Source organism: Contarinia nasturtii, unplaced genomic scaffold, assembly GCF_009176525.2.
Source record: "Contarinia nasturtii isolate CC-2019 unplaced genomic scaffold, AAFC_CNas_1.1 Cnas_scaffold_129, whole genome shotgun sequence".
Taxonomy (NCBI): Eukaryota; Metazoa; Arthropoda; class Insecta; order Diptera; family Cecidomyiidae; genus Contarinia; species Contarinia nasturtii.
This window is the reverse complement of record NW_022197486.1, coordinates 1885190-1912973: the sequence shown is the minus strand read 5'-3', so window position 1 is coordinate 1912973 and position 27784 is coordinate 1885190. Positions and strand designations below refer to the sequence as shown.

Below are 27784 nucleotides of genomic sequence, written 5' to 3'. Positions count from 1 at the left end.
CTCTATAGTCGCCGTTCGAGTGTAGCCATGTAATTGTTGTTGTTCTTTCGAGTGAAGAGAAAAGGCTGTATTAAATGATGTATTTTGGCACTCATTGATAAATATGTATCGCAATATTTATTGACATTGAGAAAATATTTTTTTAATAAAAAATAAATTTTTGTTGAGATATCTAAACTTTTGTATAGATTTAAGAAAAAAAATCATTTATACTAATAATCTATACATTATTCCCGTGTGTGTAGGGACCTGATGTAATTCGAATTTGTGTCGGTTATTCAAGCGTAAAATATGCTGAATGCATTTTCTCTCACTCTCACTCCTTTGCTTTTACTAAAATAGCAATGTAAATTACATGGGAATTAAGATTGACATACAGTTTTGCCATCTTACAATACGATTAAACCCATACATGCTCGACAGTACGAATAAATTGGGTACCACAATGAGAAAAATTAAGTGCAGTTACGGGAGCGTAGAAAAAAGATTGAAAAAAAGTAGAAAATTAGACTGAATAAGAAATGAACATGACTTTTGAACGAATTAAAGGAGTGAAATTAAATTTTAAGATGAAAACCCATAAATTACAAAGTAGGTTGTACGATATTTAAAAAAAAAACGTTGATGATTTAATATTGAAAGCATTTAGAATGAAATGAGCAAAACAAATTACATCAATCAGTTTTAGAAAATCATTTGAATTTCATATTCCATCAATTTCCACCACTTTTGTTCTTTTTTACATAAGGCTTCTTTTATATTTCTTTCTGTGTGCGTGTGTGAAATGAATCCATTTTTTCCATTGTAGTATTGTAGTAACTATATCATATTCTGCTCATTTCTTTTTCTGGTTTTTTGTTATTATTATTTTTTCATGTACAAATTTCCATCATACTTTTCCATTTTCAACTTATTGAAATCGCTTTTTCACTAACACATAAAATATACGATGATAAAGACACCAACAATTATTTGATGTGAATAATTTTAAGATGATTTGCATGCTAAATGTACATATACGGCGATGTTCAAAGTGTCTATGTGCCAATGTGTGGTTAAATTTAAATACTAAATGGGCCAGTATCAAGTTTTTAGCCGAATCCATACACTCATAGCCACTCAATTGGTACAGGTTTATCCGCTTTGAAAAACTTGTTTCAGTTTTTTGGTCTCAAGTTTCTTATTCCGAATATACCAGAATATACGAAACGAAATATGTTTCGTCACAGCCGATTTGCATGCGAATTTCAATTTTATGAAATGTTTTCGTAATTCAGCAATACAAATGTACGAAAAAGTTGATGTTTCGAGTCGATTTTTTTTATTTGAATTTGTGTACGTGATTTTTGCAAGCAACTGCCAATTTGACGCGGTCAGTACATCTTGAGCAAACCACCTTTCACACATACAGTTTTTTTTTTTTTGAAATATTATCCTAATTTTTAATATGACGTATCAAAGGCACCAAGCATCAACATAAATTGGGCACGCTCACACAAACACAAATATTCAATTGAATTTATTTTTATTTTCGTTCGGTTTCGTAGGAGTAAACCGTATTTAACCAAACAAAAATTGTTTTTTCGTTTATCCATTTAAAAAAGCTCTGTGTTTTTGTTTAATTTTGGTTTTCTTCTTTTCAGTTTTTGCCCTTTTTATGCAAAGAATAGGTTCTGAGTGTTTTTTACAATTAATGAACTACTTAATTTCTTCATTTGCTTCGTTTAAATTTAAAAGGATTTGTTTGCTTCAAATTTTGTTTTGAATATAACAAATATGATTTTGTGTTGTCGTTTTTTGCTCTGTTGAACAACAAGAACAACGAATCGAAATCAAGCAGGTGCAATTTAATTAAAGAATAAATCGAATAATTGTTTTTATTCTTTCGAATATTAACGACGGATTAACGGACACAAAAAAATCTCTTCAGCTGCTCTCTTGGAAATGCCATTTGCACAATTCAAACATAATTTTTTACCTCGGAAAGATGCCGATTCCGTGTTTTAAGCATTAAACTGCTTGACATTGGCTTTTTTATGGCGCATTTTCCATTCATTTTCAAATACAAGTTTATCATTTGTCCCAAATGTTCTGCAGCACATGTTGCATCCAAAAATGAAAATAGTTTCAGTTTTGAAGAAATTAATGGAACAGTAAGTGCCAATTTTAAAATTATAATTCTGTTGTACATTTTTCCGAAATAATTTCAATCATTCAATGTTCAGAGCGTTTCTGTGTCACATAGTCTATGTCAGTAATGTGCGAGGGGGGGGGGGGGGGGTTTACCCCCCCTGTGATTTGGATGAGAAAAATTTTTCGCGAAAATTATTCGAATTTGCTAGGGTTTTTCACGAAAAAAGTGAAGACCTTTTTTTTTTTTAGCTCATCAATGTAGAAAATTGAGGAGAATTCTTTCAATTTGCTAGGGTTTTTGGTTCCGAGAGATTTTTTTCCGATTTGCTAGGGTTTTCCGCCGAGAAAATTCTTTCGATTTGCTAGGGATTTTCGCCTCAAAAAGTGACTTCCAAAAAAAAAAAACGAAAATTTGTCTGATTTGCTAGAGAATTTTTTGTTTTTGAAAAACCACCCCCCTCCCCCCCTGTAAAATGTAGCTCGCACATTACTGGTCTATGTATTTGTTTAAACTGCAGTTGAGTACATGAGACTCATTAATTGCTCGCTAGAGATTGTGCATGACACTCACAAATAACAGAGATCCCGAACCCAAAACGTGTTTCTATTTAATCCAATCATTTATTTTCTTTTCTCATTTAAGTTTCGTGTGTTTTTTCTCTTTCTTTCTTTCTCTATCGGCCGCGATCTAATTTTCTCGTTTTTCTTTTAATTTCCATTTCAACGAAATGAAAAAGACAGACATCCTTGACTATGATGAATTGATATGATTGAATAAACTTTTCAATTTCATTTTGGGTTGCAATGTGATCCATCCACTGATTTATATTTTCCGTTTATATTTTGTGTTCTTTGTATCTCTTCCATTTCGAACGCTCTTAGTTGTTCGTGTAATTTGATTGATCAACTTTTGTTTAAAATTCCGAAAAAGAAAAGAGAGCAACAAAAAGTAAAACACATTCCGTTCACTTGTTAAAAAGAGAACGTTCATCAGTTGGCAGTGGGAATCCCTTGGAGATTGACAGTGTATATATGTAGAAATATATATATATCTCAGAGCGCAAAGCACATTTCCCGTGACATTTGTCATCGCATCATAATTGAAACGAATGAAAAAAATCCCTATTTTATTATTGAAATCAAATGAAAAGAAAAAAGAGAAACGTTCGATTTACACAGAGCTTACCAAGAGCATCCAAGAATATGAAAGATTTATTTTGTTTGTAGCTCCTTGTTCATCATTCATTCAGGGAGTTTTCGTCAGCTGATTCACAAGCGCGTGCATTTTATGAAATTTTTCTCTCATGCGGTAAACAAGAAATAACGCGTCTGGGAATATACTTATATATACATGCTCCTTTGGATAATCGGGTCGATTGTAATATGTACCATGCCAGTTTTATCGTTTGTAAAAATAATTCCATCATCGTTTTTAATGACGTCAAACACTTGGTGGGCGCGCGCGCTCATCGCTCACCCTCACATACACTGACAATGAACATGTACACACACACACACACATACACAATTATACGGGTATTAGTATGTGGATTAAAATCGAATATGTGCACAAAAGCAAGCGTCGTCGACGTGCATGCATCACGTATGCATTAAAAATCCAGCTTGAATGGTTGCACAACACCGCAACACAGCAGATCAAAGTAATCACTTTACTCGTTCTTTCACCCTTTCTCTCGTTATTTTCCACTGCCTTTCGCTCACTCGAGAGGAAACCGATTGCAAATATGTGCAGCAAACAAAGTATATATTCGGATTTTTTTTTCTTTTCATCTCTTTCCACTTTTATATCTGATAGTGTTATCGCGCGCTCTTTCACAACCCATCCCAATCAATAATTGAACGAGAAAGATAGAGAGAGAGCAATTCTTTTCCATTCATTTTGCGATACTGCGTCACTTACATTTTCTCTATTGAGATTCAATTGATGTGCAAAAATTATCGAAAGAATATCGAAACACACCACACGTGAAACGATTAATATTTATCGTTTTCAATACAACAACGATCTTTCGTTTGCTTGCCGCAAATACCGGAATATACAAAATATTCATGATGCAAAAGCATCACATATCAATAATACCCAGTGCAGATAATATTTTCTATGTAAATAAACGGTTCAGTAAGCAATCAATGCTGGCTTTGTTGAACATTGATGACGCTTATAATTATGCGATGCACACATATATCCGTGATATGAGCTCTTTCTCTTTCGTTTCTGTGCCGAAAATCTGCATCTCCATCTCGTTTCGTCAATGTTCGCCCAATGAAACAATCCCAATGAAATATAGAAGAGGTTGAACATATGAATGATGCCATTGCTAAAAAGATGAGTGCGAAAGCACTGTTCTACTTGTCAATTTCGATCGTTTTCTTCTTCTTCGAGCTTCAGTTTTTTTTTTTTCATTCTTCAGCTGTTGTCATTTTCGTTGTCATCGTCGTCAGTCTTTGTTTTGGATACGACGTGTATCCATCGCAGGCGTCTACCATAAACTTTGTGTAATATCTTCGAACAATGCGACCAACATCCATATCAATAAATGGCACAAGCAGTTTTCGCTCTCATTTTCTCGTTTTCCCTTCCTTTTTTTCCTCTATCTCCATGAAATATCTAAATAATAATTACTGAAGTGCTTGTGTCAATGTGTTTTCTTCTTTTTTTCTTTGTTTTACTCATTAAATAGTTCTATTCGATAAATGTCATCAACACTGGTTGAGCGAGCGTGATTTGTAATGCCCAATCCAAGAGAACTCCAAATTGAATACAGTGGTTGTCGGCGTCGTCGTCGTCATTGTCGCCGCAAACCGATTACATATTGAGCATGTAATATGAGCAAGAGGGTACATTTTTACTTGCTATAAGCCACATAACGTACAATCTGTACTCTGCCTGCACTCGATATTAGCAACCAAATGGCTCTCAGCTCGATGTGTTTTTTTATCGGTTGATGTTGTTGTTTCACAACTCATGGCACATCAATTAATGCCAATACCGTTGAATACAATCGTATGCCAGCATTCTCCTTCTCTAGTTCTTTTTCGTTTCCACGCTTCCTGCCAATCGAATGAACCCCGCATTTCAAATATCGCTCAACTAGAGAAATTTAATAAGTTCAAATGCAAAAAAAAAAATGTGTGGAAATAAAAATGATCACTCTCACACATACACACAGACTTCATGGTTTTTTTTGGTCATCTTCGATTCTTTTAATGGCATTTGGTTCCATGTTATTCGATTAACTTTGGATAAAATTCATACGAATGGGAATCGCTTTCATTAGTAGAATTGATCGTGACGAGCGAAACAAAAAAAATGTATGACATCAATGACATGGAGCGTTTCGATTGCAGTTTCACTTTTTCACCATTAAATGCACACATACATTCGGTTGTGGGAGCAATACGAAAAAATGTGGAGTCTCTCTTTGGCAATAGTTGTTTGGCCCACTTAGATCTCTTCGATAGAATTGGATGCCAACAAGAAGAAAAATTTATACTCTGTACATTTTCTGGTTGAATTGCAAATGTACACTCCAAATCCAAAACTCTCTCAATTCATAATTCGTTCTCTCTATGTGTCTCTTTACGTACAGTTTTTGTCTTCCACTTATGCAAATTTCGAATATTGCGTTCGGTTTACTTTTTTTTCATTCGTTGTCCAATTTTTAGTTGGTTATTCATTTTTTTTCGGTTGGGTTTTGTTTCTATTCTTCGATATAATATATCCATATATAAATATCTATGTTCATGTGCAATGTATAGCAGTTGAATGTTATTAAAAATAAATAAGAAAAACTATTTAGAAATATTTTTCTAAAACATATTCCATTTTAATTGAACAATGAAAATATATATATATCTTTAATAACTCATAAATATCTCTTTCTATCTATCTATCTATCCATCTATCTATCTCTTATGTTTGCATATGTTTTGAAATCTATTCTATTCAACAAACAACAGCAACAACAAATTTATAATAATGATAAGATCATCAATATTCTTTATTCGTTTTGTATGATGTTTCTCATTAATTTTAGTGAATATTACATATAAATACATATATGCTTGAAAATAGTGTGCTGCTTCTCTCATCTGAATTGATGTGTTTTGGAAAATATAAGGAAAATTTGATGCAATTTTGATGATGAAAATTTATCTATTTAATATACATATATCAAAAAAATGTAGATATTCTTCTCAATTACTATACATATCGAATTACAGTTATTGCCATAAGTTTGATGTAAAATTGGAAAATTCAGGTTAATTGGTAATATGTGAGATAGAGTGAGGTTGTTTGTTGATGATAATCAGGAAGGCATCGTAGTTTTGTTTTACACTTGATTACGATTAGAGAATTAATTTAGCAAGTTTTATTTAGTGATATATAATAGATGTGTTGCGCGTGTGTGTATGTGAAAAGCGAAGTAGACAACAAGCGATTGAGAAAGGGATGGGCCGGAAGAAATGAGCTTTTTACACGTTCACCCAGAATATAATATGTAGGCAGTTGGCAAAAGCAATTTTAATTATATAAGATAGGTCAAAAGAGATGAAAACAGCAGCTTTCAGCTCAGTGATTCGATTACGTTTACTGCTTTTCATACACATATAACACACAAACACACATCGACACACAGACATACACGATGCTTCGATGTGACATGAGAAAAATAAGTAACATAACCGGAGTAGCAGACTCATGCTGTTCTCTTTCTATCTTAATGAACCGAGCACCAAAATGCACCAAATAATAAAATAATAGTAATAGTTGCTGTATATTCCGTATAACTAAAGTTAAGATGCAAAGAAACTTTTTAATTTACTAATGGAATTGTCCAAACAAAAGACGAACGAGAGTATACACAAAAAAAAAACAATACAGCAACATATACAAAATTCAAAGTTTTAATTAAAAGCACAAAAAAATGGTAGGAAAAGAAAGAATTATACCAAAAAAATATACATAGGACGGTTGCATAAATAACGATTGCAACTTGTGAACAACTCCGTATCGAATGACAAACTACACAAAATATGAGATCTGAAACCATAAATAACAACAAAAATATTTATGGAAGAAAATTAAACTTGGAAAAAAACTCCAAAAAATCAAAACAATAAACATGTGTTATTTCGTGAATGATGAGCATTTTGTGTATTGTTATGGCTCTGTTAGTCGGTTACACAATGCGAGATATCCGCTACTTCTGGAGAGATGGCCTTAGTAGTGTTGGAATGAGCAACGAAGTTGAACTTCCACAGTTTCGTGTATTGGGACACAGGCAGAGGGCGACCGAAATAAACCTAACCACAGGTATCGACCACAAAACAAAAAAAAACTCACTATAATTCTACTCTACTCTCTACTCTATTATCTCTCTATAATCTTTATTAAAAAAAGAATATTCTCAAACTTATTCCTTTTTCAGTTTCGTTTTTTTTTTCAATTACATTTTCCATTTGACATTTTCGTTTTATTTCTACCTCTTCGAATCGCATTTCTCTTTTTCGTTTTTTCCCCCTTTCAATATCCTACCTCAAACTCGACACATCGTTTGACTTATTCGAATTTCCACCAAGACTCAATAAATGCATACCACTCAATCTCTTTTACTTACTCCCTCCTTCGAACAGAGATAGAAAGAATGTTATATGTACCTCTCCTCTGTACACCAAACCACAAACTCAATGAATGGCTTTAATTGATTAACACGAAAGTGTCGTAAACTCAGCTCAGTTTGTTGTGTGTGTATGTTTTTTTATACTGTTACTGTTGTTGGTGGTGATGCCACGGTTGTTTTAACTTTTCTACAATGCAAATATGCATGGCTCTTTTTCACGATATTGTGAATGAAGTGAGTGAAAAATAGTATTCAAAACACAACATTCACTTTAGTGAAAAGTTTCGGATTTTGTGCACATCATTCATTTGTTGCGGTTTGCTAGAGCACCACCAACAACAAAAACATCGAAAAAAATTATAGCGAGAGAACTTCCATGCACAATGAGCTGATGTTATGCGATGCTTGTGTATTTTTTTCACTTGAATCCAGAATCCGCTTCCTCGATCCTTTGTTTTTTTTTTTCAACTCCACGCGAAAGTATACGTTCTTCCCTTTTATTTTAGACTGTAGTGTTTTTAGTTTTTATTTGCCAGCACCGACTTTGTATAAGTTCGCGAATAACAACAACGTTGGCTCGTTTCGCTCCCCCCCATCTAGTCTCTCTCTCTCTCTCTTTCTCTCTCATAATGACGATAGTCTGATGTGCAAATTGTGAAAAAAAAAACCAACATAAAGAATCGATTGCAGAATATAAAACATTTTATGGCCAAAAGCCTTTTTCACAATGCAGCTGATGAAACAAAACAATCGTAATAAAAACAGCAAAAACAACAAGAAGAACACAAGAATTTGCCAAAGCGAAGACAGCACTCACGCATTAAATGATGATTACAAGCAATTGAAAAATAAATCTAAATCAAAGTAGATGGATTCAGATTCGTTCCCAATGGTGTATGTGTGTTCTTCAATCTTATTCGATTCGGTAGTTTTTCTACGATTCGAATAACGAAAGAAAAACGAGTGAATGAGGGCGAACCAACAAGCACTTGTGTTCGTGCTCATCATTTTGATGCTGGTTATTTCTTGTGTGTTTGGTTCGTGCTTTTTTCGCCATTTCCGCATTTATTTCTCTCTTTTTTTCATTCTTCTATGGTTAGTAATGGAATCTTTGTCGATCTTTTTGCCGAGTGCGAGTGAGTAGCATACATTAAAGCGCGCGCCACATAAAGACAAACTTGTTTCCGTAATGCTGGAGACACTACAAAATATTTTTATTCTTTCCAAATTCCAACATACATATATTCTACTTGTGAGCGCTTAAGTTATTTCGCACGATTTTTTTTCTTCTTGTTGCTGCTGTTGTTCGTGGTAGCAATCGTCAACAAAATCGATTCTTATTCCACAATAAACTACATCTATATGCAAATAATTGCATTTTATAAAACTGTCTTCTGTATAAAATAACGTAACTTGCTTACGCTTCAGAAAACGGCGAACGAATTTTAAAATAAACTTTTGAATAGATTTGGCCAGGTTTTCTCTGTTGCTTTGGTCCTTTTCCTCGATGATGGTGTGTGAATTTTCGGCTGCTGTGTGAATTTTCTACGAACCGTTGAATAAGACGTGTGTTGTCGTCGTTTTCTTTGGCTCTATGATTTTTTTTCTCTCGGAAAGGTAAAGCAACTATCACTGAATCAGCAAAAGTTGTGGCAACTCCGATTTTTTTTTTTACTTTCTTGTTCGCTATGTGTGTACAAGACGAAGTCACAAACGATAACATGCAGTGACAACAATAGAAGTGGACACAGTGAAAAAGTAACACACACACACATACATACAGAACGAGAAAGATATATTTAAACGACAATGACGTCGACAAGCAGCATAAAAAAGAAACGGAAAAGTTATCTATCGCAACATCTATTTTACAAGTGCCGAGAATTCTTCTATTATCTCTATTTATTTTCTTTCATAAATTTCGCATCACTTTTATATTGTCCGATAAAATATGAGCCATCAAAATAGACAAAAGAAAGATAGAGAATGAGTGCGCCTCTCACCCAAAATTGGGTACGTTGTACAGTAAAATTGCCTCCATTTATATATCACAGGCACACTTGTACACTGATACACATGCAGTGAGAGCCTGTGTGCCGATGATAGCATGTTGTGATTTTGTCTGTGACTTTATATCTGAATGAGCAAAAGTGTCGTTTATTTGTATGTGATGCGTTTGGATTTTTTTCACACAAACCTATTCTCCTCTGAATAGAATGCAAGAGAGTTAAAAACAAGTATGCAACGAATATACATGTTTAAGAGCAACAACAACAAAACGAAAATGAGCCAAACAAAAACGAGCGCTAAAAAGAGGACCAACAATATTTTGAATATCAAAGATACACTTCTAAATGCGAAGAAATGAAAAGAGCAGCACAAACGTAATGGCAAGGAACTTTACGTGACTTTTTTTTCTCTTCATCCAACGTCGTGTGGTTGTTGTTGTCTTCGCTACCGAAGAGAAATGTTCGACCGTCAGCACAGCATTGGTTTTTTGTTCTATTACGTAAACTATGAAAGTTTCTCCATTGCTCAATACCAAAAACTTAAACGAATTTATTTTTCTCGCTCACTTGCCGAGGCGAAACAAATTTTTAATGCTAGTATGCAAATTCAGCGCAAAAAAAAATCACACACACACACACACACGCCCCAAAAAATAAAAAATGAGCCAACCAATTTCAAGTATCATTTAATTTATTATCTGCAACTTATTTTTAGTGGGCGCACACAGCTCTCGGAGATCGCATGAACTAAAAGTTTCGAAGATTCATTGCAATACTTTCCATTTTTCACAAACCACTACTACTTCTTCTTCTTCATCTTCGCAAAAATCGAAAGCATTTCACAATAATAATTAATTGGAGAATGGAAGTTGTACATTTTTTTCCCATCGCTGTGATATTATTTGTCGTTGCAAGTGTTTGTGTATGTCACACACAAATTTGCTGTCATCGACATTTTAAAATATTCAAATTAGAAACTCGAAACATACACATACACTTCAAAATGTGTATTAATTTGCATTCTAGCTCATTAGCAAACGTTAGAAGTTTTGTTTATCCGAAGACTTTCGAATTTTATTGCGACCGCACGCATCCCATATACATACAACAGTAAAAGAAACTTGCAATCATCATTTTCTTAGCAAGGAATGAAGAGAGAGAGAGAGAGAGAGAGAGAGAGAGAGAGAGAGAGAGAGAAAGAAAGAGGGAAAAAAGTGGAGCACATCTATAAGATGCTGAAAGAGCTCTGTCGCAACTTGAGAAATGTTTGCACACACGAAAAAAAAGTTGCTGCCTTGCACAATGGCAAATAAATGTTAATTTCGTACGCAATCGCAAAACTCTCCCATTTATTTGTACACTTCGTAGTCTATTGTCAATCCAAAATCCATATATATCCTTTTGTTTTCGAGCTGTTTTTTCCCTCCACAAGTCCATTTCATTTCGACGTCACAATATTTTCTGTTCCTCTTTTTCTGCTTGTGTTTTTATGTCTTTTTACTTACTCTCCTCTTTCTCCCCCGCTCTGTTCTACTCGCTTTTATTTGCAAACAAACAACACCAAAATGTCCTGCTTTCTTTCCGATTTCCTCTTCGTTTCGTTTTTTTTTATTTCGTTTATCTCCCGGTGAACTCTCTCAACATCGCTGAGTTTTGACGCGCGCAAGAGAGTTATTTTTTCGTACGTGTTCACACTGTAATAACCCAATTGATATCGTTATTTTTGTTTTACATTTTGTATGTGTCTCTCTTTCTGAATTTTTACCACCATTTCGTTTTAGTTGAGTTATTCTTTTGGTTTCCTCTCTGATGCAGTCTATTCTTTTTTTTTTTTTCTCCATTGAAGTCTGTCGTTGTATTTGTGTTTGATTTTTCTTTTATAAGTTTCGATTCTTGTATTCGATCTGTTTTTACATGTTTTTTTTTTTAAATTATCGTTCGTTTATTAATTACCAATTTCTCTCTGGCCGATATACAACTGAAACCAGACCGAAATTCACAGAGCACATAAAAATGAGAAGAAGAAAAATAACCGTATACTATGTATTTATAAAATTTCAAACAACAAACTTCGAACGAAATTTCAAACTTGAAAAAATAAACAAATGCAATCGCTTGAAGCTTAGAATATAGATGTGTATTTTTTTTAGTTGTTTTCTGTGTGTGTGAATGCTTTTTACAAGTGATTCATGTTTAAATACATATAAATTTGTTGTTAATAATGAAACAAGGGCATACATACACGGTTTTCTGTGTAAAGGTTTGCGGGTTTTTCGGAAAAGTCGAAAATGTAAAAATCCCGGGGAAACATGGACAGTTTTTCAGCGTTGGTATTGGCAACGGTGGCGATATAGCAAATAGTGTAGTACTTCCGGCGTAAAAATAAATGTGAGAGAAAGGAAGTGCGCGAGCTAGATTCACGTTGTTTTGCATTTCGGTTTTTCTTCTATTCATTGTTTCGATAGATTTTTTTTATTCGCTGTTACGTGCTGTCGACGCGCATTACCTTTATTGCGAGTTCAGGTTGACTGGTTTGATATTATGGTTGTAACTTCCGTTTTATTCCAAATGAATAAAATCCCCACACTTTCACTCTTCCTCACTCTCTCTCTCTCTCTTTCTCTTGTTCGCTCAGTATTTAAAAAAAAAACAAAAGTCCATCTATTCGTCTAAGCTTTATAAGTGTGCTTTTTGTTTAATGGTTTGAATTTCGAAAGAAAAGGAATCGATTATATTAGAAAATATAATCAAAATGTAAAAATGGAAACCACTTGCAATCAATAGTAGGAACATTTTTCATATCATTAAGCGACATTCAAAAAAGAAAGCACCGATTGTTTTTTATAACTTTTTTTTTGTATTTCATCCATTTTTTGTTTTGATTTCTCATTGTTTAACTACAAGTGTTACATATTCCACACAAATTTTTCGTTTCAGTTTGCATTCACACATATTCTCTTTAACACACAAACACTTCATTTGAACTTGATTCTCATTACAAACGACAGATAAAATAATTTCCATGAAATTAATCTGGTAAATCTCATAATCATGCAACAAAACACGTTTACATTCAATCATACATACAATAACATACACATTTACACACAAAAACACACATCAATTTCACACCGAATACCATACAAAACATTTCAAATAAGAAATTATTCCATTCATATTCCGATAATTCGTTAAATGAAAAGAAAAACAATTCGATATTGATGGCAATATATGACATATGATAAATGCAAGAATACAAGCAAAAACCGTAACAGGCAAAATATGGTTGATTTGCTCGAAATGAAATAAACTGACTTTTGAGTCTCGCGTCAAATAGCAACAACCAAATAAATCTGCACTGATATATACATATTTAACATACATCGTGTATCGAAATATTGACCAGTATCAATAAGACGATTTCAAAACGTTAAACAATTGATATCAATTTAAATCGATCATATCATCAAAATGATGATTGTTAAAATGCAATTTTTTTTAAATTAATCAAAAAAACAATCGAAATTCTTTGAGATATTGTGAAAAAATCAGTGAAGCTCTGCGAATCACGGTTTTTCGCCATTCTTTTGGAGTTTTAATATTTTCGGTTAATGAACTTGCATTTCATAAAAATTGTGTGCGTTTTGGTGTCAGCTTTTTTATACTACAGATAGTTCTGAGCAAACGCAAATGTCTCAACTAAAACTATATTTAGTTGCGTGTACTATATACTCACATATATGAACATATCTACTTTACCTTATATGTGTATTATATTATTCGGTTGGGGACATTTTCGTTAATTTTAATTTTACTCTATGCACCAAAAAACAAAAACTAACAAAACAATTCGACTGATGGCACGCGATTATTGCAAACAATAATTTTATGCTGAATATTTATTCAATTTCATTTTTTTCTTCTGTTATGGGTTCGATACGATATAATTAACATGACACAGCAATGATGAAATACATATCGTACGGCATATATAATTCATACATACTTTATATATTTTATTTTAGAAGCGATTTCTCTTTGAGAATGTCTGAACGAAAGCAACACAAAAGTAAACAAAAAAATGAACAAAATTTTTATGAGAAAAACCAACAGCAGAAATTTAAAGACACAAAATGTTGTAGGCAACAATAAAATATTGAGAAAAGGATAAATGCAATAGATCATAGCAATTGTATGTACTTGTACACACTTATTAACAAGAGTGCTGCTTTATTTATAGTTTAAATTTGGTTTTTGTTTCTCTATTTCGTTTGAGAACACACAATATTTTTCTTACGTGCATAACACACAGATATATTACACATAATTCTCAGTATATTAAACAATTAATTAACCACTTTGAAGTTTTGCGTAATATTTTTTAGTTTTTCGTTTGATAAAAGTGGCAAATAAGGAGAAAATCGCCCAATGGTAACTCTCGATTAAAAAAAAAAAATTGCGAATAAAAAAATATGCAATTTCCCGTACAAAAATTACCTCCGGTGATTTCAACCTTGGTGACACTTGTTGTTCTCTTTCGTTTCGTTGAAATTACAAAAAAACTCTTTTAACTTTGAGTATGCATATAAATATGCTGAATTTATTTAAATATACTTCTTTTTCGTTTAAAGTAATCTAATGCAAACTATAAAAATATGCGAAACTGACTAAAAACAACAACCAAAAGTACTAAAACAATACCATACAAAACTAACAAATACTGAACACTACTACTGTCAGGCTACAGTAGCCGCCGCATTTTGATTTATTTATACTTAGGTTCTGAATATAACTTCACTTTCTGTTTCTTTCGTTTCGAAACAATTGTACGAATAGAACGAAGAAGGAACTTAATTGAAAAAAAAAATAAACCAATAAATAATAACAACAAATACAAAAACAATTTTATGCATATAATAGGAAAATTAAATCGCGAAAAATATAGATATATAATTTTTAATTTGTTTTGTTTTTCTTTGTTCGTTTTTCGGTTTAAAATATATCTCTCATCATTTTTCATTTTGGTTAATGTAAAGCTAATAAGTAGTCCCATTGATGTTGGATAATGTAGCGATTTCATTCGAGGCTATTGAGACAGTATATACTGACACCAAAAGAAATTTTTCTTTCACTCGTTTGAATGAAATCATAAGATGTAAACTCAACAGCACTGCTTGAAATCTCTAGATTAATTTGAAATGGACGACAACGACCGATGAACCAGACGGTGGATATAAACATCTTTTCGTACCGCGTTCAAAACACATGCACGTGCACAAGCACACGCACACATCAAATACATACTTTATTTTCGGTGTAGATTTTTCATTCAAAGTTCTAGTTCTTCTCTCGCATTCGCTGCTATCTTGATGTATTCAAGCTTAGTCGCAATTTCGTATGCGAACACATTAGCTGAAAAGACGAAACGATACGAAGCACAAAAAAAATTGATCACATTTTTCCACTTCGTGAATGAAATGAGCTTCGAATGAACTAATCTAGAACTTTGGCCAAAAGTTGAAAAGTTCCAAAGATGGTCTTCGTTCGGTTGAAGAAATGCGTCGAATTTTTATTCGGTATTTCGCCTAGATGGTTAACTTTTGCAATGTTCATTGAAGCAATCGAGCTAGTGAAGAAGAAGATGACGACAACGAACAAAAAGAAGTTAAAATGCGCATAATATGAAAAAATATATGCTCAAAACTTTTTATTTTCTGCTAGCACAAGAAAGAAAAATGATACTTCTTGGTATAACAGCAGCAGCATCATCATCAGAGAGATGTGTACGTGTGCAGATAACGAAATGTTGGTACTTGCTGCTGGTGTCATGTAACAATCCAAACTACGCAGAAAAAAAACCTATTAAACATAAACCACCTGTCCGACACAGAGAAAGAAAAGATGATGAAGAAAGCACCAACAATTATATTAAGTGGATGAAAAATCTTCCGTTCACGTCGTACGGTCGTTGTCATCATTTCAACAAAATAATTCATCTTATTTCTAATAATATTATATATATATATAAATAATACAAAAACAATACCAACAACTAGCACGCCGATATTTTTACTTCTGTTATTATTTTACTATTTTGCATTCAAACTCTCAAAACCAAAACAAACTTACAAAAAATCGACACACACACACACCACAATCCGAACCACCATAAAAACGAAACCAAAAAAAACTTACCGAACTGAAAAAAACCAACTGCAACTTGGCAACCCGACTGAATCGAAATACACCATAAAAAAAATTGTGAAATAATAATCATATCCAATAATAAACAACAACGATGACAACAACCAACACAACTACTGCACAACGCTCTGCAAAAATAACCATCGCTGCAAAAAACAAAAAAAATCTAATCCATCGTGTGTCTGCTGACTAAAAAAACGTCGGATGTTCTCGACAACTTAAAAAAAAAAAACTATAATTGATTGGCACCAACGATCCTTTGTGCGCGCATTTGGCATTCGCTAACATACACATCAAAACTCTTCACCTGCAAAATTCATTTAAATACTGAACAATAACATTCACAAAAAATGCAAACACACACACACACACACGCTAATGCCGATTGTAAACGATTACACGATACACATCGAAAACAACAACAACAAAATACACACGCTCACACCTTTTCAACACCATCACCGATAACAATAAAAAACAATAACATTTCAACACATAACAAAAAAAAAACACAAAATTTACTGTGTACGATATATCGCCAAAATCGCATTTCGCCAAATGCCCATCGCATGACAATGTGAACACGTGTGTGCCAAACACGAATCAACAATAACAACAACAACGAATTGAATGAATGAAAACTATCTCAATCACACATTGATACGCGGAAAATTTAGTCGGATACACGATGCGAGACATTCGATACAAATGGAACGAAGGGCCGAATTCAGTTGGTGTTTCGTCAGAAGTGTCGTTGCCACAATTTAAGGTTTTAGGACATCGTCAACGAGCTATGGAAATCAGTCTTACAACAGGTACCTGTAGACGGTCACCGATTATCAAACAATTTAACTATTTATTTACATTTTTTTTTTTTCAAATACCAATTTTTATATAGATCTATTTTACAGAATTTTTTTTAATAAGAAACACTCATACCACCTTTTATTTTCATTTCAATCAAATCCATTTTGAATATATAAATATTTCTCAATTTTCTATACATCTCTCTGTATGTCTCTGACTCCTCATTTATTTTTCTGATCCTTTTTGTTCACTTTAATTACATTTCCTTTAAGCGCTCTTTCATTCTAATACTACAACATTTGTAACGATGTCTATTTTACATTCTATTTTGTTTTTTACTCGTTACATTCATTTTCATAACAAAAATCAAAACCGACGAATAATGTGTCCTTACCATTTTCTCATATCTCAAGTGTATATGACCCACATGTATCAGTCGTCATTTACAACTAAATTAAATTTCATTATTCTATTATGATTAAACTTCACTTTTTTCTTCATACTTTTTAAGTTATACTTCATAAGCTCAAAAAAAATGTTGTAAGAAAAGAATTCAAAAAAGATTCCAAAGGACTATATTCTGTGCGATGTTCTGAATCTGTATGACACCCCGTTGGTAAACATGTGGTATACATCAATTTATTTTTCAATCTGTGAAAATTTGAATCTATTCCATAAAATCAACGGTGAATCAGCTGGCTGTTTTCTCATTTTCACAAGAGATTTTCTACGATTTTCAAATTGAATTTGTTTTGCTAGCGATTTTACAAATTTTCCCAACATTCAAAAGAATTAATTGAAAAAACAAAACACATCCCTTTGTTTAATTTCATTTCAACTCCTGTTTATCGACCGCATCAATATGTGATACACATTTTTTTATGATTCATTTAATTTTCAATTCATCTCAAGCTTGAGAAAATTCTCTTTTCGCATGCACATGTTTTCTCGTTTGATGTATTTATTTTGATCGATGTCGTTCTTATTTTTTGTTAAATCTTCATGTACAAACGAAAATTCATTGTTTTTTTTCTTCATCTAATCAAATGAATAATGCCGATGGACGAATAGCGAATAAGCTAATGACAGTTGACACATGCAAAATACTTGATTTGACAGCTTACTATCATTAGCTAATCAACGGCACAGTTTTTTAATCACTGAAAATGCTTAAACTCTAAAATGAACTATCACTAGAAATAAGAAAACTGGCCGATCACCTTTTTCAATAAGATTTTTCGTTAGTTTCTATCTTTCTCTCAAAAGAAATAAATAACAACAACACCGAATCAATCACTGTGATTGTTTGATGTATAAATCGCAACACTGTGTCAACCATTACTATTTCTCTTTTAGTTAGAAGCCATTTCTTGCACGTAGCACAAATAAACAAATATATACACTAAACGCTTTTCATGCAGTTTAATGCTTTTTCACGCTTTCCACACAACTACATTTTATTCAAATAGAGTTTAATGAATTTGATATAAATATCGACTAAACCAATCGATGTATAAATTAATTTAAGAAAAACAAAACAACCAAAACCCATTTTCGCATTTCAAAACCTGCAACGGAAAGCATATGTTCATTATAATATCATATCATATTGAATTTGAAAGCAAATTTAATTTTTGTACACAAAAAAAAACAACAACAACAAACAAACAAACAAACAATCAAGAAATCGTGTGAAAAAACCGAAGGTTTTCCCACAGCCCGATTTTTCAGCATCAGTGAATTCATTTTGCCTTCATTTTTTCTTTGATTTGGATGCGTTGAGTATTTTTGAGATGTTCCAAAATACCCTTATTTTTGCATTTTATACTCTCTATCTCTCTCTCTATAATTTTCATTTTTAATTCTTTCTTAAAACATAGATAGAATAAAATCATTTGTTTGAATGAGAACGACTGCTACACTTTGTTTCTCTGTCTGCCTGTCTGTATATCTCATTTTCTATTTCTCTCTATCGATTGGATGCGAGTGTCTGCTGTCATCTCTATTTCTTACAATCATTTTTCGGTATTTATTTTTACTCAAAACCAAGACAAACAAAATCACATCTTATATAGAATTTTATCCAATTCAGTCAATCGCGTGGAGGCGCCAAATATGGAATCGACCAAATTCCAAATTTCACAATTGGCCGTGCGCGCGACAATTTTCCTTCTTATCGATATGCACAAAAATCGATAATCAAAATTCCGTAGCATTTTTTTTTGTTCGAAAAATGAAACATTGGCTTCAAAAATTGGATTGTCGAGCGCGTTCGAAACGAAAATGAAATCATTCATTGAAAAAATGAACGAATGACACGAAAAAGTCACACAAAAATAATGACGAAAAACAAAAATTGGTGATGCGTTTTCATTTTAACCCTAAAAATTAAAATATTTTTTTATGTACAAAAAAAAATCAAAACGAAAAACCAAAATAATAATAATAAAATGATGATTGTAAATAAGACGACAAAATCATTTGAAAACACACAAAGCAACAACAAATGCCAACAGAACGGAAATGCATATTACATAAAAATGCTATTTCTCTTTGAACAACAACTTTTAAAAAACGTTTTATCGTAACAACCAAAACATAAAAAAAACATACACACACAATTTGGACAAAATTCGTTAATTGGACCAATGCACCAGCAATGCATCTTCTGTTCGGTTTTTTACAATGGAAATTACAATATGTGATGCAAATTTCACTGTTTGAACGGGCGCCAACTACCCGGGTGCGGCTTTTTTATTGAAACGAAAATGGACGCACTCGCGGCACACACACACACATGTACGAACAAAAACAACAACAAAAATGCACAGACACATGTAGATGTGTGTGTGTGATCGCGGCAACGGCAACGGCACCCGTTCCATTTATTCAAGATGTGGAAAATGCACCGAACCAAAAACGAAAAAAAAAACAACAACAAAACAGCCAATTGCAATTTTCATTCCCGTATGCTTTGCACTTGTTCCAAACAACAACAAAAATAACTATACATATATGAAATTTTAAACACCAAAAACTAAACACGACCAGTTCCTAAGTTTTGTAATTATTCTCTTTTTCGTAGTCGTAGTTTTATATCAAAATGCAGCCCGATTTGTCCCGAACATTTCTGCCAACAGAACAGCACGTCGTATTAATTGGTCCGCGTCCTTTTTGTTCGTCTTATAACAACTGTTATTCGGAACTATATGGTTCCTTTTTTTTAAAAAAAAAACGACATGAATTGGATATTTTTGAGCAGACAAAAATGTGCTTTATTTAACATGTTTACAGAAATTGTAATTTCAAAATTCGATATCAATAAATGATAATTGATTCAACTCATACTTTCCGTATCAAAACCCCTCCCCCGCCACTCAAGAGTATAATTATACGCATCCTTGTTATTTCTGTTGAATGAAATCTTCTGATGACGATACGGCTTTTTGAATAAATATGTTTTGTTTTGTTTCGTTTCTTTGATACAATTAATTATTTCACAATGAAACTATTTCCTCGTACATTCTTAGTTGACATATTGCATTTAACTACATTTCGAACAACCAAACCATTAAAACAACTTTTCTCAAGTGCCTTAACTAAAACAAACAAAAACCCAAAAAAAACACAAAAACGAATTCCAAAATCTTATTCGACCATTTTTGATTTTAAAAAGATATATACCCATTACTCTTCATGATTTTATTATGATTGGACAGTATTCTGGATTAATTATAATAAACAATTTGTATTTTATTTATTAACAAACCAAATTAAAAACTATTGAAATGAAAAACAGCGATTGATTCGATTTAATCGAAGCAATCAAAAAGACATACACACATACACACTCATAAACACATACACATTTAATAAATATACAAACACACACACATTTACACATCTATGCAGTGAACAAAAAAAAATTGTCCTGAAAAAAAAAATGTTGTGAGAAAAATCACTGTTGAACGAAAATCATCAAATGAAAACGGAGTGAATATTATTCAAATGCGCAAAATAAAAAAAAAATATATATAATTGCGACACACACGATATATTTTTGTTTAATTTCACCTAATTGTAATTCGTGAATTTTCATTTGAACAAAATCCATTATTTTTTCAAAGTAATTAAATGTTGGTTATTTCAATCACTCGCTCACATTCATATTTGTCATGAAAATTCATTCATTCTTTCTTCATTTATGAAATTTGAATACTTTTGCTTTATATTTTCGATTCAATTTGTGTTTTGTTTGTTTGTGTGTCTGTTTCGAATCAACAGCAATATTATTTGTTATATTATTACGTGTGGCTCCTTTTTCACTGTTGCCTATTTGCTGTGTAATTTGATTTGCGTTTTCTAATGTTTTTTTCATCCACAATGTATATCATCAAAGGAGAAAAAAAAAAGAATAAAAAAAAATTGTAAAAGTACTGTACATCCTTTTCGTTTGTGTGCTTTATTTCTTTTAAATTTCATTTTTGATTTTATATGTAAAACTTATCTCAGCAAAAGACGTCATCGATTCGCTGAGAAGAGCACGAAGGCGTCTTTATCTGAATTCATCCATTCATCCCTAATATCATCGTATTCAATCATCATTTTTAATCCATTTTCTTTTATCTACTTTTTTTAAATAAAAAAAAAAACAGTATAACTTTCATCGTCCTACTCCGTTTTTATGTTATCATACTATATTTTTTTCGGTCTCGACATATCTCTATCTTTATTTTTATTTTATTTTTGTAAATGTGTGTGTACGATGATCTTTATCTGTAGAAAATCCCTGAACATAAGTATAATCATTTTCATTTCATTACCACCCATTTTCTTTATCGATTCTCTCTATCAGTCTTTTTCTATTTCTATCATTATTTTCGGTCAATTTAATATTTTTCGTATCCATTTGTGTGCGTGGTGTGTGTTGTTTTGTAAAAAAAAATCGAATTCAAATCATTGATAGTGTGAAAGTGAGATCAAGAGCGCTTAAAAGCGAGCCATCGCTTTCAATCGATCATGAATTGCCGAAGCAACATCAAGATTTGTATCAATATACGCCTACAGAATGCAACGAAAAAAATAGACATAAATCATATTGAATGGCGAATACAACAACAGTCACCACCACCACAATAAAATCAAACCCCAATTTAATTTATTTATTTAATTTCCAAATCTCTATTTTATCTCATAAGTAAAACAAAATCCAAAAAAAATAACAACAACAAAAACACAATTGAAAAAATAATAATATAAAAAAAAAACAAAAATTGAATCATAAACTAAACCATAAAATATTATGTACAAAAATATTTTATAGGAAACTACTCACGATTAGCATGTGAAATCCAGTTCGTGCGTTCAATGGGATACTATCTTATTCAAATTTATATCCCATCTGGATTAATTGTAATTATATCGTGGGTATCCTTCTGGTTAAATAGGTAAATATTAAGAAAATACTATTATATTATTTGGTTATTTCTGAATAATAAATAAAATTATATCAGAAATTATGTACAAAAAAAAAATGATTAAAAAAAGAAGAAAGATAAACAACAGCAACACAGTATCCCCAGCAAGTAAATTAAATAACCAAATAATATCTTAATAATAAAAAAAACAATATCTTAATATTTACAAACAGAAATGCAACACCAGCTCGTGTTGCCCTTGGCGTCACCACTGTGTTGACTATGACCACACTTATGTCATCGACTAATGCAGCATTACCAAAAATCTCGTACGTTAAATCAATCGACGTTTATCTGGGCACATGTTTCGTCATGGTTTTTGCCAGTCTATTGGGTAAACAAGAAAACAAACAAATTGAATCAAAAACATTCCATATGAAAAGCATTTTATTTTATATCATTTGTTTTATTTCTGTTGATTTTTCTGTTTTCTTCTATTTAAACGATGTCTTGATTGACATTTTCGAAGACGATATAACATTGATTTTTTTCTAAGAGAAAGTTACCATCAGAACGGTAACATTTTGTGTTTTGTTTGATTTTCGATTTGTGTTAAATTTTTAATTTCAAATTTGGTTGGTTGTTTCGCAATAACTCCCGAATTTTGCGTACCAATACATTTTACCATCCTCTTTAACTCTGTCTCTTTCTCTGTCTCTCTTTGCCTTTTTCTCATTTTGATTTTTCTTAAAATAGCTTTTTTTATCGCTTGATTTTTCCATTTTCCGGAATTTATCTACCTCTCTCGCTCTCTATTTTGTGGTTAAAATTTTTAAAGCGTAACCATTATGTTTTTTTGTTGCCTAGGCCTTATACAAAATTCAATCTGTTTATTTATTTAAAATAAATTGTTCATTTGAATTGATGTGAATGTGTATTGGTGTTGTGATTTTTGAATTTGAATTTTTTTATGCTTCTCGCATACCACATGTTTTTTTTTTGTTTAAATTCCTTTCATGCTGTGTGATCACCGTATGTATTTAATTTTATGAATTTGTTATTCGGTTTCAATTAAATTATACAGAAAAATTGCAATTCCGATTGATTGAAAATGTCGCTTTTTCTGACCCATTCGCATAGGTTGATGTGAGCTTTTGACTCATATTTTTGTTTAACATTTTTCGGTCCATTTACGAAAAATATGCATTTCAAATGAGCTCGCTGATACTCGGAGGGTATTTTTTCCACATATTTCTCTCTCTGTGTGTGTGCTAGTAGCTCTTTGTCATTTTATCATTTATTTATGTTATACGCTCGCGCAAAAATCAGAAAATGTTCGATGCAAGCATTTCCAATTTTGTAACGATAAATGTGTGGCGAGCGCGCACCAGCCATTAAAATACAAAACCATACTGCACAAAAGATAATAATAATAATAATACAAATGGAAATGAATTAGATAAAAAAAGAGCATTTTGAATATCGCTTGCCACTGATTTGGTCCACTGATAGATATAACTTTTATTTACTTCGATATTCCTTAATTTATTCAATTATCAAATAAATTATTCATGTGCCAACATCATTTCACCCGATATATTCGAATTTTCATTTTTTTACCTCCCCACATTGTTTTTTTTCTCTCTTTTTCTCTGTTTTTCTGTCATATCAACAAGAAAAATATTGTACACTTACACGCCCGCACACATACCAGAACCGATAATATTGTGTAAAAAAAGATCGGCGAAAATCTTTTTTCTGTGGGCAATAAATCGAATGAACAAAACTATCGACAAACTATTTATCCCTCATCAAAGCGAATCGAAATCAAGAGCGCTGCACTTTGTGTTACTTATATTGTTTATGTCCTCCATTTCGTTCACCCTCTTGGCTAAATATCATACATATTTTTTTTATTGTCTATAAAAAGATATTATACATATAATCAAATCATAAGCAAAACATAAAAAATGTGCAATTCCTTCTTTTTGATCAGTGTGAAATTTGATTTCGTTTTCATCACGTCCATTTCGATGGTTATTTTGCGCATAATATTTATTTTAATGTGTTCGTTTTTCCTTCTCTTTCTCATCAATCCAGAACATTCATTTTGATGTGTGTTTCAGCAATGAACCTATTAAAATGACATATTTTTCGCACTCAATCTTCCAATTAGTTTGAAGTCGTCGCTTATGCATAATTTACGACAAATATTTACATTTTTTTTTTCATTTAACAATCCAATTAATTTTGTCTTTTGATTCTTCAGCCCATTTATTTTCCCGTTTTTCTGTAATCAGTCACACGCAAAACGAAACATTTTTCCAAATCATTTGTTTTTGAGTCAAATAAATTAGAGTGAACAGCGGATGGGGAAGAAGAAACTCTCAAAAAAGTGCGAAAATTTCCGAAAAAAAGCGAAAAACGCTACGATTTTAATGGGACATAGAATGAACGATAGATTTACTTTCCATCCCTCACTCGACCTCTAATTTCTTTGAATCAGACCGATGTTTATAATTAGTTATAAATACCAACGCAGCTCACACATACTGTGAAATGATTTATATTGTCTTTACAGGTTTGATTGAAACATTGGTGTTGGCATTACCATATTTTTGTACAACAACAACAAAAAGAAACTATAATTTACTTATGATTTTTCGCATTCTCCTGGAATTTTTGTGACATGACATCATGTTTCCTCCATTTCACTATCGAGATTCATAAATTATATTTTTTTAAGCAGCTTTAATCATGCGAACTCTTTCTTTTAATCATAAATTTAGAGACCATTAAGTGATATCGTTCACAAAATATGTTTCATGCCTTTGACAATACAATGTTCGTTTGCTGTAAATCAATTTTTCTTTCTCTTGATTTTTGTTCGGGCCAAAAGCTTTACAAATAAAACCAAATTGTATATTTTCATGAATTAGAAGCAAAAAAAAAATGTAACATCGATAAAAGGACACATAAAATAGTCGTGTAGATGCATTTTCAGCTAAATCGGAATGACCTCAATCTAGATGAGAGAAAATATATACATTTCAGCCACATTCACATTATTTCACGTTTAAGTTCCGGTTAATGATCTCCATAAGAAAAAGTGTCAACAATAAATAAAAGCCCGTTTAGTTAAGACAAACTGTTCATTCGCATTTGAGAACGAATTATTTTGGTTTTTAATTAAACATTTTTAACTACCTGAACATTTAGTGTTTTCACGCAACCTCTAGCTGTTTATCGCATTCAATTATTTGGAATTTGCAATTCGCCGTAGTTTTGCATACTCTATCTATCATAATCTCAACTGATTCGCATTAATACTAAGCAAACCACTTTAAAACAAACAAACAAAAAATATCCATGCGTTTTGTGTACCTTCATTTTTTTCAGAAATAGTTGTATTTGTCACCTCATCTCTGTACCTATTTTCCGTTGTGAATGTGCGATTTTATGTAATTCATTCACTCTGTTCAGTGTCGTCTTTTTTTTTGTGTTTTTCATCCAAACAATTTTTCCAAGTATGTATGTCTGCACATGTGTTTGAGTTTTTTAGGTGAACATTTTATTTTAATCATATCTATTAGCCGAGAAAAAAAACAGTGCAATAATTAATGTTTGTTCGTATCATAAGTCCTCTGTGGTTCGTGTAACTATTCAATTACATAACATATACTAAGTAATATACTAAGTAATGCTTATTTTTTAGCATCCGTAAGTTTGTTCGAGTAATTTTTGATTACGAATGACAATACAAAAAAAAAATACAATTTCAATACTCGTTATTTTGTTCTTGTGTTCTTCAATCATTTTGCCAAAATTCATGTCTAAAATCCCCTCACCGAAAATCGAACTCTTTAGTTTTTCGGTTTTATTGGCGTTTTTTTCGTGTTTTGGTTCCAAATTTCGGTTCATTCGCAACAACCAAATTCTATTTAAATCAAATGAACAATTGACATTTTTTGTTTCTTTTCAATACTGTTTATTTTATTTAACTACGTAAACATTTCTTTGTGTTTGGATGCAAATAGAGTCATACAGATATAAAAAAAATGATATAACTGTTCGTATGAGAAAATTCACCAGCAAAACACTTACAAAAAGTTATTAGATATACGGAACATATGCTATGACACAGAATCTTATTCACTTTTCAATTCGTTTTTCAATGAAAGAAAAAAATAACTTTGACTTGATGATAAGTTAATGGAAACAAAGACAAATAGTGACAGTAAAAGAAAAGTTGAAAAAAGTCATGAAATGAAATGAGACATATGATTCGATATCTGATAGCTTGTAAAAAGGAATTGTTCGGTATGTATATCTGCGTTCTGTTCTTCTTTTTTTTCCATCACAACGTTTCATCGAAATCAACCGCTAAATGCGTGTTTAGAATATGCCACGGTCGGCTATATGGCGAAGCGAATTCAGATGCGTAAGCAACGTTTTATGGCAATCCAAAAAATTGCCCAGGAGAAGAAGTTACAAGTAGATGGTGGCCAACAACCGGCGATGATGAGCGCTGGCCCAGATCACAGCCACAGTCACAGTAGTCACGGACACAGTCACAGTCATCAGCACGGACCAAAACAATCAGCAATGCAGCAACAAATACCAGGTACGTGATTTGAAATTGATTTTTATTTTGTCTCTGTGCCATCAAAATGCAGTTTTCAAAACGGCTAATTTGTAATGCATTTTCGTTTCTTTTTATTGTTTACGTGCTTGTGACGGTTTCAGGAAATCGACCATCCGGTTTTGCAAATATGCAGCAGGGCTCGCGAGGCTGTTCATTAGTTGGCCCACTGTTTCAAGAAGTTCGATTTAAGGTACATGATCCAAAAGTTCATTCCAAGGGCGGCACACTAGAAAATACAATAAATGGGGGTCGTGGGCGCTCAAACGCCGACAGCGGTCCAGATGAAGAGTCGGGTGGTGATATGCGGCCACCGCCACCACCACATTTAATTCATCCGGGCAAAGTGAGTATTTTCCGCTTTGAAAATCGCTTTTAACTAAACAATGGACGGTCGCCACATGATGAAAACATGATTCTCATACATTTGATACATAAAACATACAACAACAAAAAAAAACATTTTCTTTTATTTTCAATGGAGCGAGAGACATAGACACATATAGAGTCTGCGAGAGAGAGAGAGAAAAAAGGAAACGAGAGAAAGAGAGAAAGCAATTGGCAATTGCATGAAATAAAAATGGACAAAAATTAAAGTAAGAGTGAAAGAGAGTGATATAAATTTGGGTCGGAGAGGAAATTAGACCAATCTTTCATAACGAATTGATCATAAATTTATGTGAACGAAGGCGATTATCATGACTTTTATTCCATATTTACATAAAAACTACATTAAAATCGCTCTACTAACAATTAATGGTGATAGACTGCTTTTAACGCTTATCCACTCATTCGGTATTTCTCATTTTTATTTTGGTTTCACTCTGTGTTTAACGATAATATGATTTCTTTGTTTTCACACTAACACATACGCTCATTCTCTCTCTCTCTCTCTCTCTCTCTCTCTCTCTCTCTCTCTCTCTCTCT

General features: G+C 32.2%; 1 protein-coding gene across 3 annotated transcripts in view; it reads left to right on the top strand.

Moving 5' to 3' along the window:
- Nucleotides 1–27784, top strand: part of LOC116342941 (gamma-aminobutyric acid receptor subunit beta) — an 87928-nt gene that overhangs the window by 53564 nt on the left and 6580 nt on the right. For 2 of the 3 annotated variants that reach the window (XM_031770777.1, XM_031770768.1), the window contains exons 6-10: nt 16669–16806; nt 22122–22245; nt 22449–22609; nt 26615–26839; nt 26962–27203. In XM_031770777.1, the coding sequence (XP_031626637.1) occupies nt 16669–16806; nt 22122–22245; nt 22449–22609; nt 26615–26839; nt 26962–27203 (890 nt within the window). The remainder of the gene's footprint in view (nt 1–16668; nt 16807–22121; nt 22246–22448; nt 22610–26614; nt 26840–26961; nt 27204–27784) is intronic. The other variant, XM_031770785.1, reaches the window with a different exon arrangement.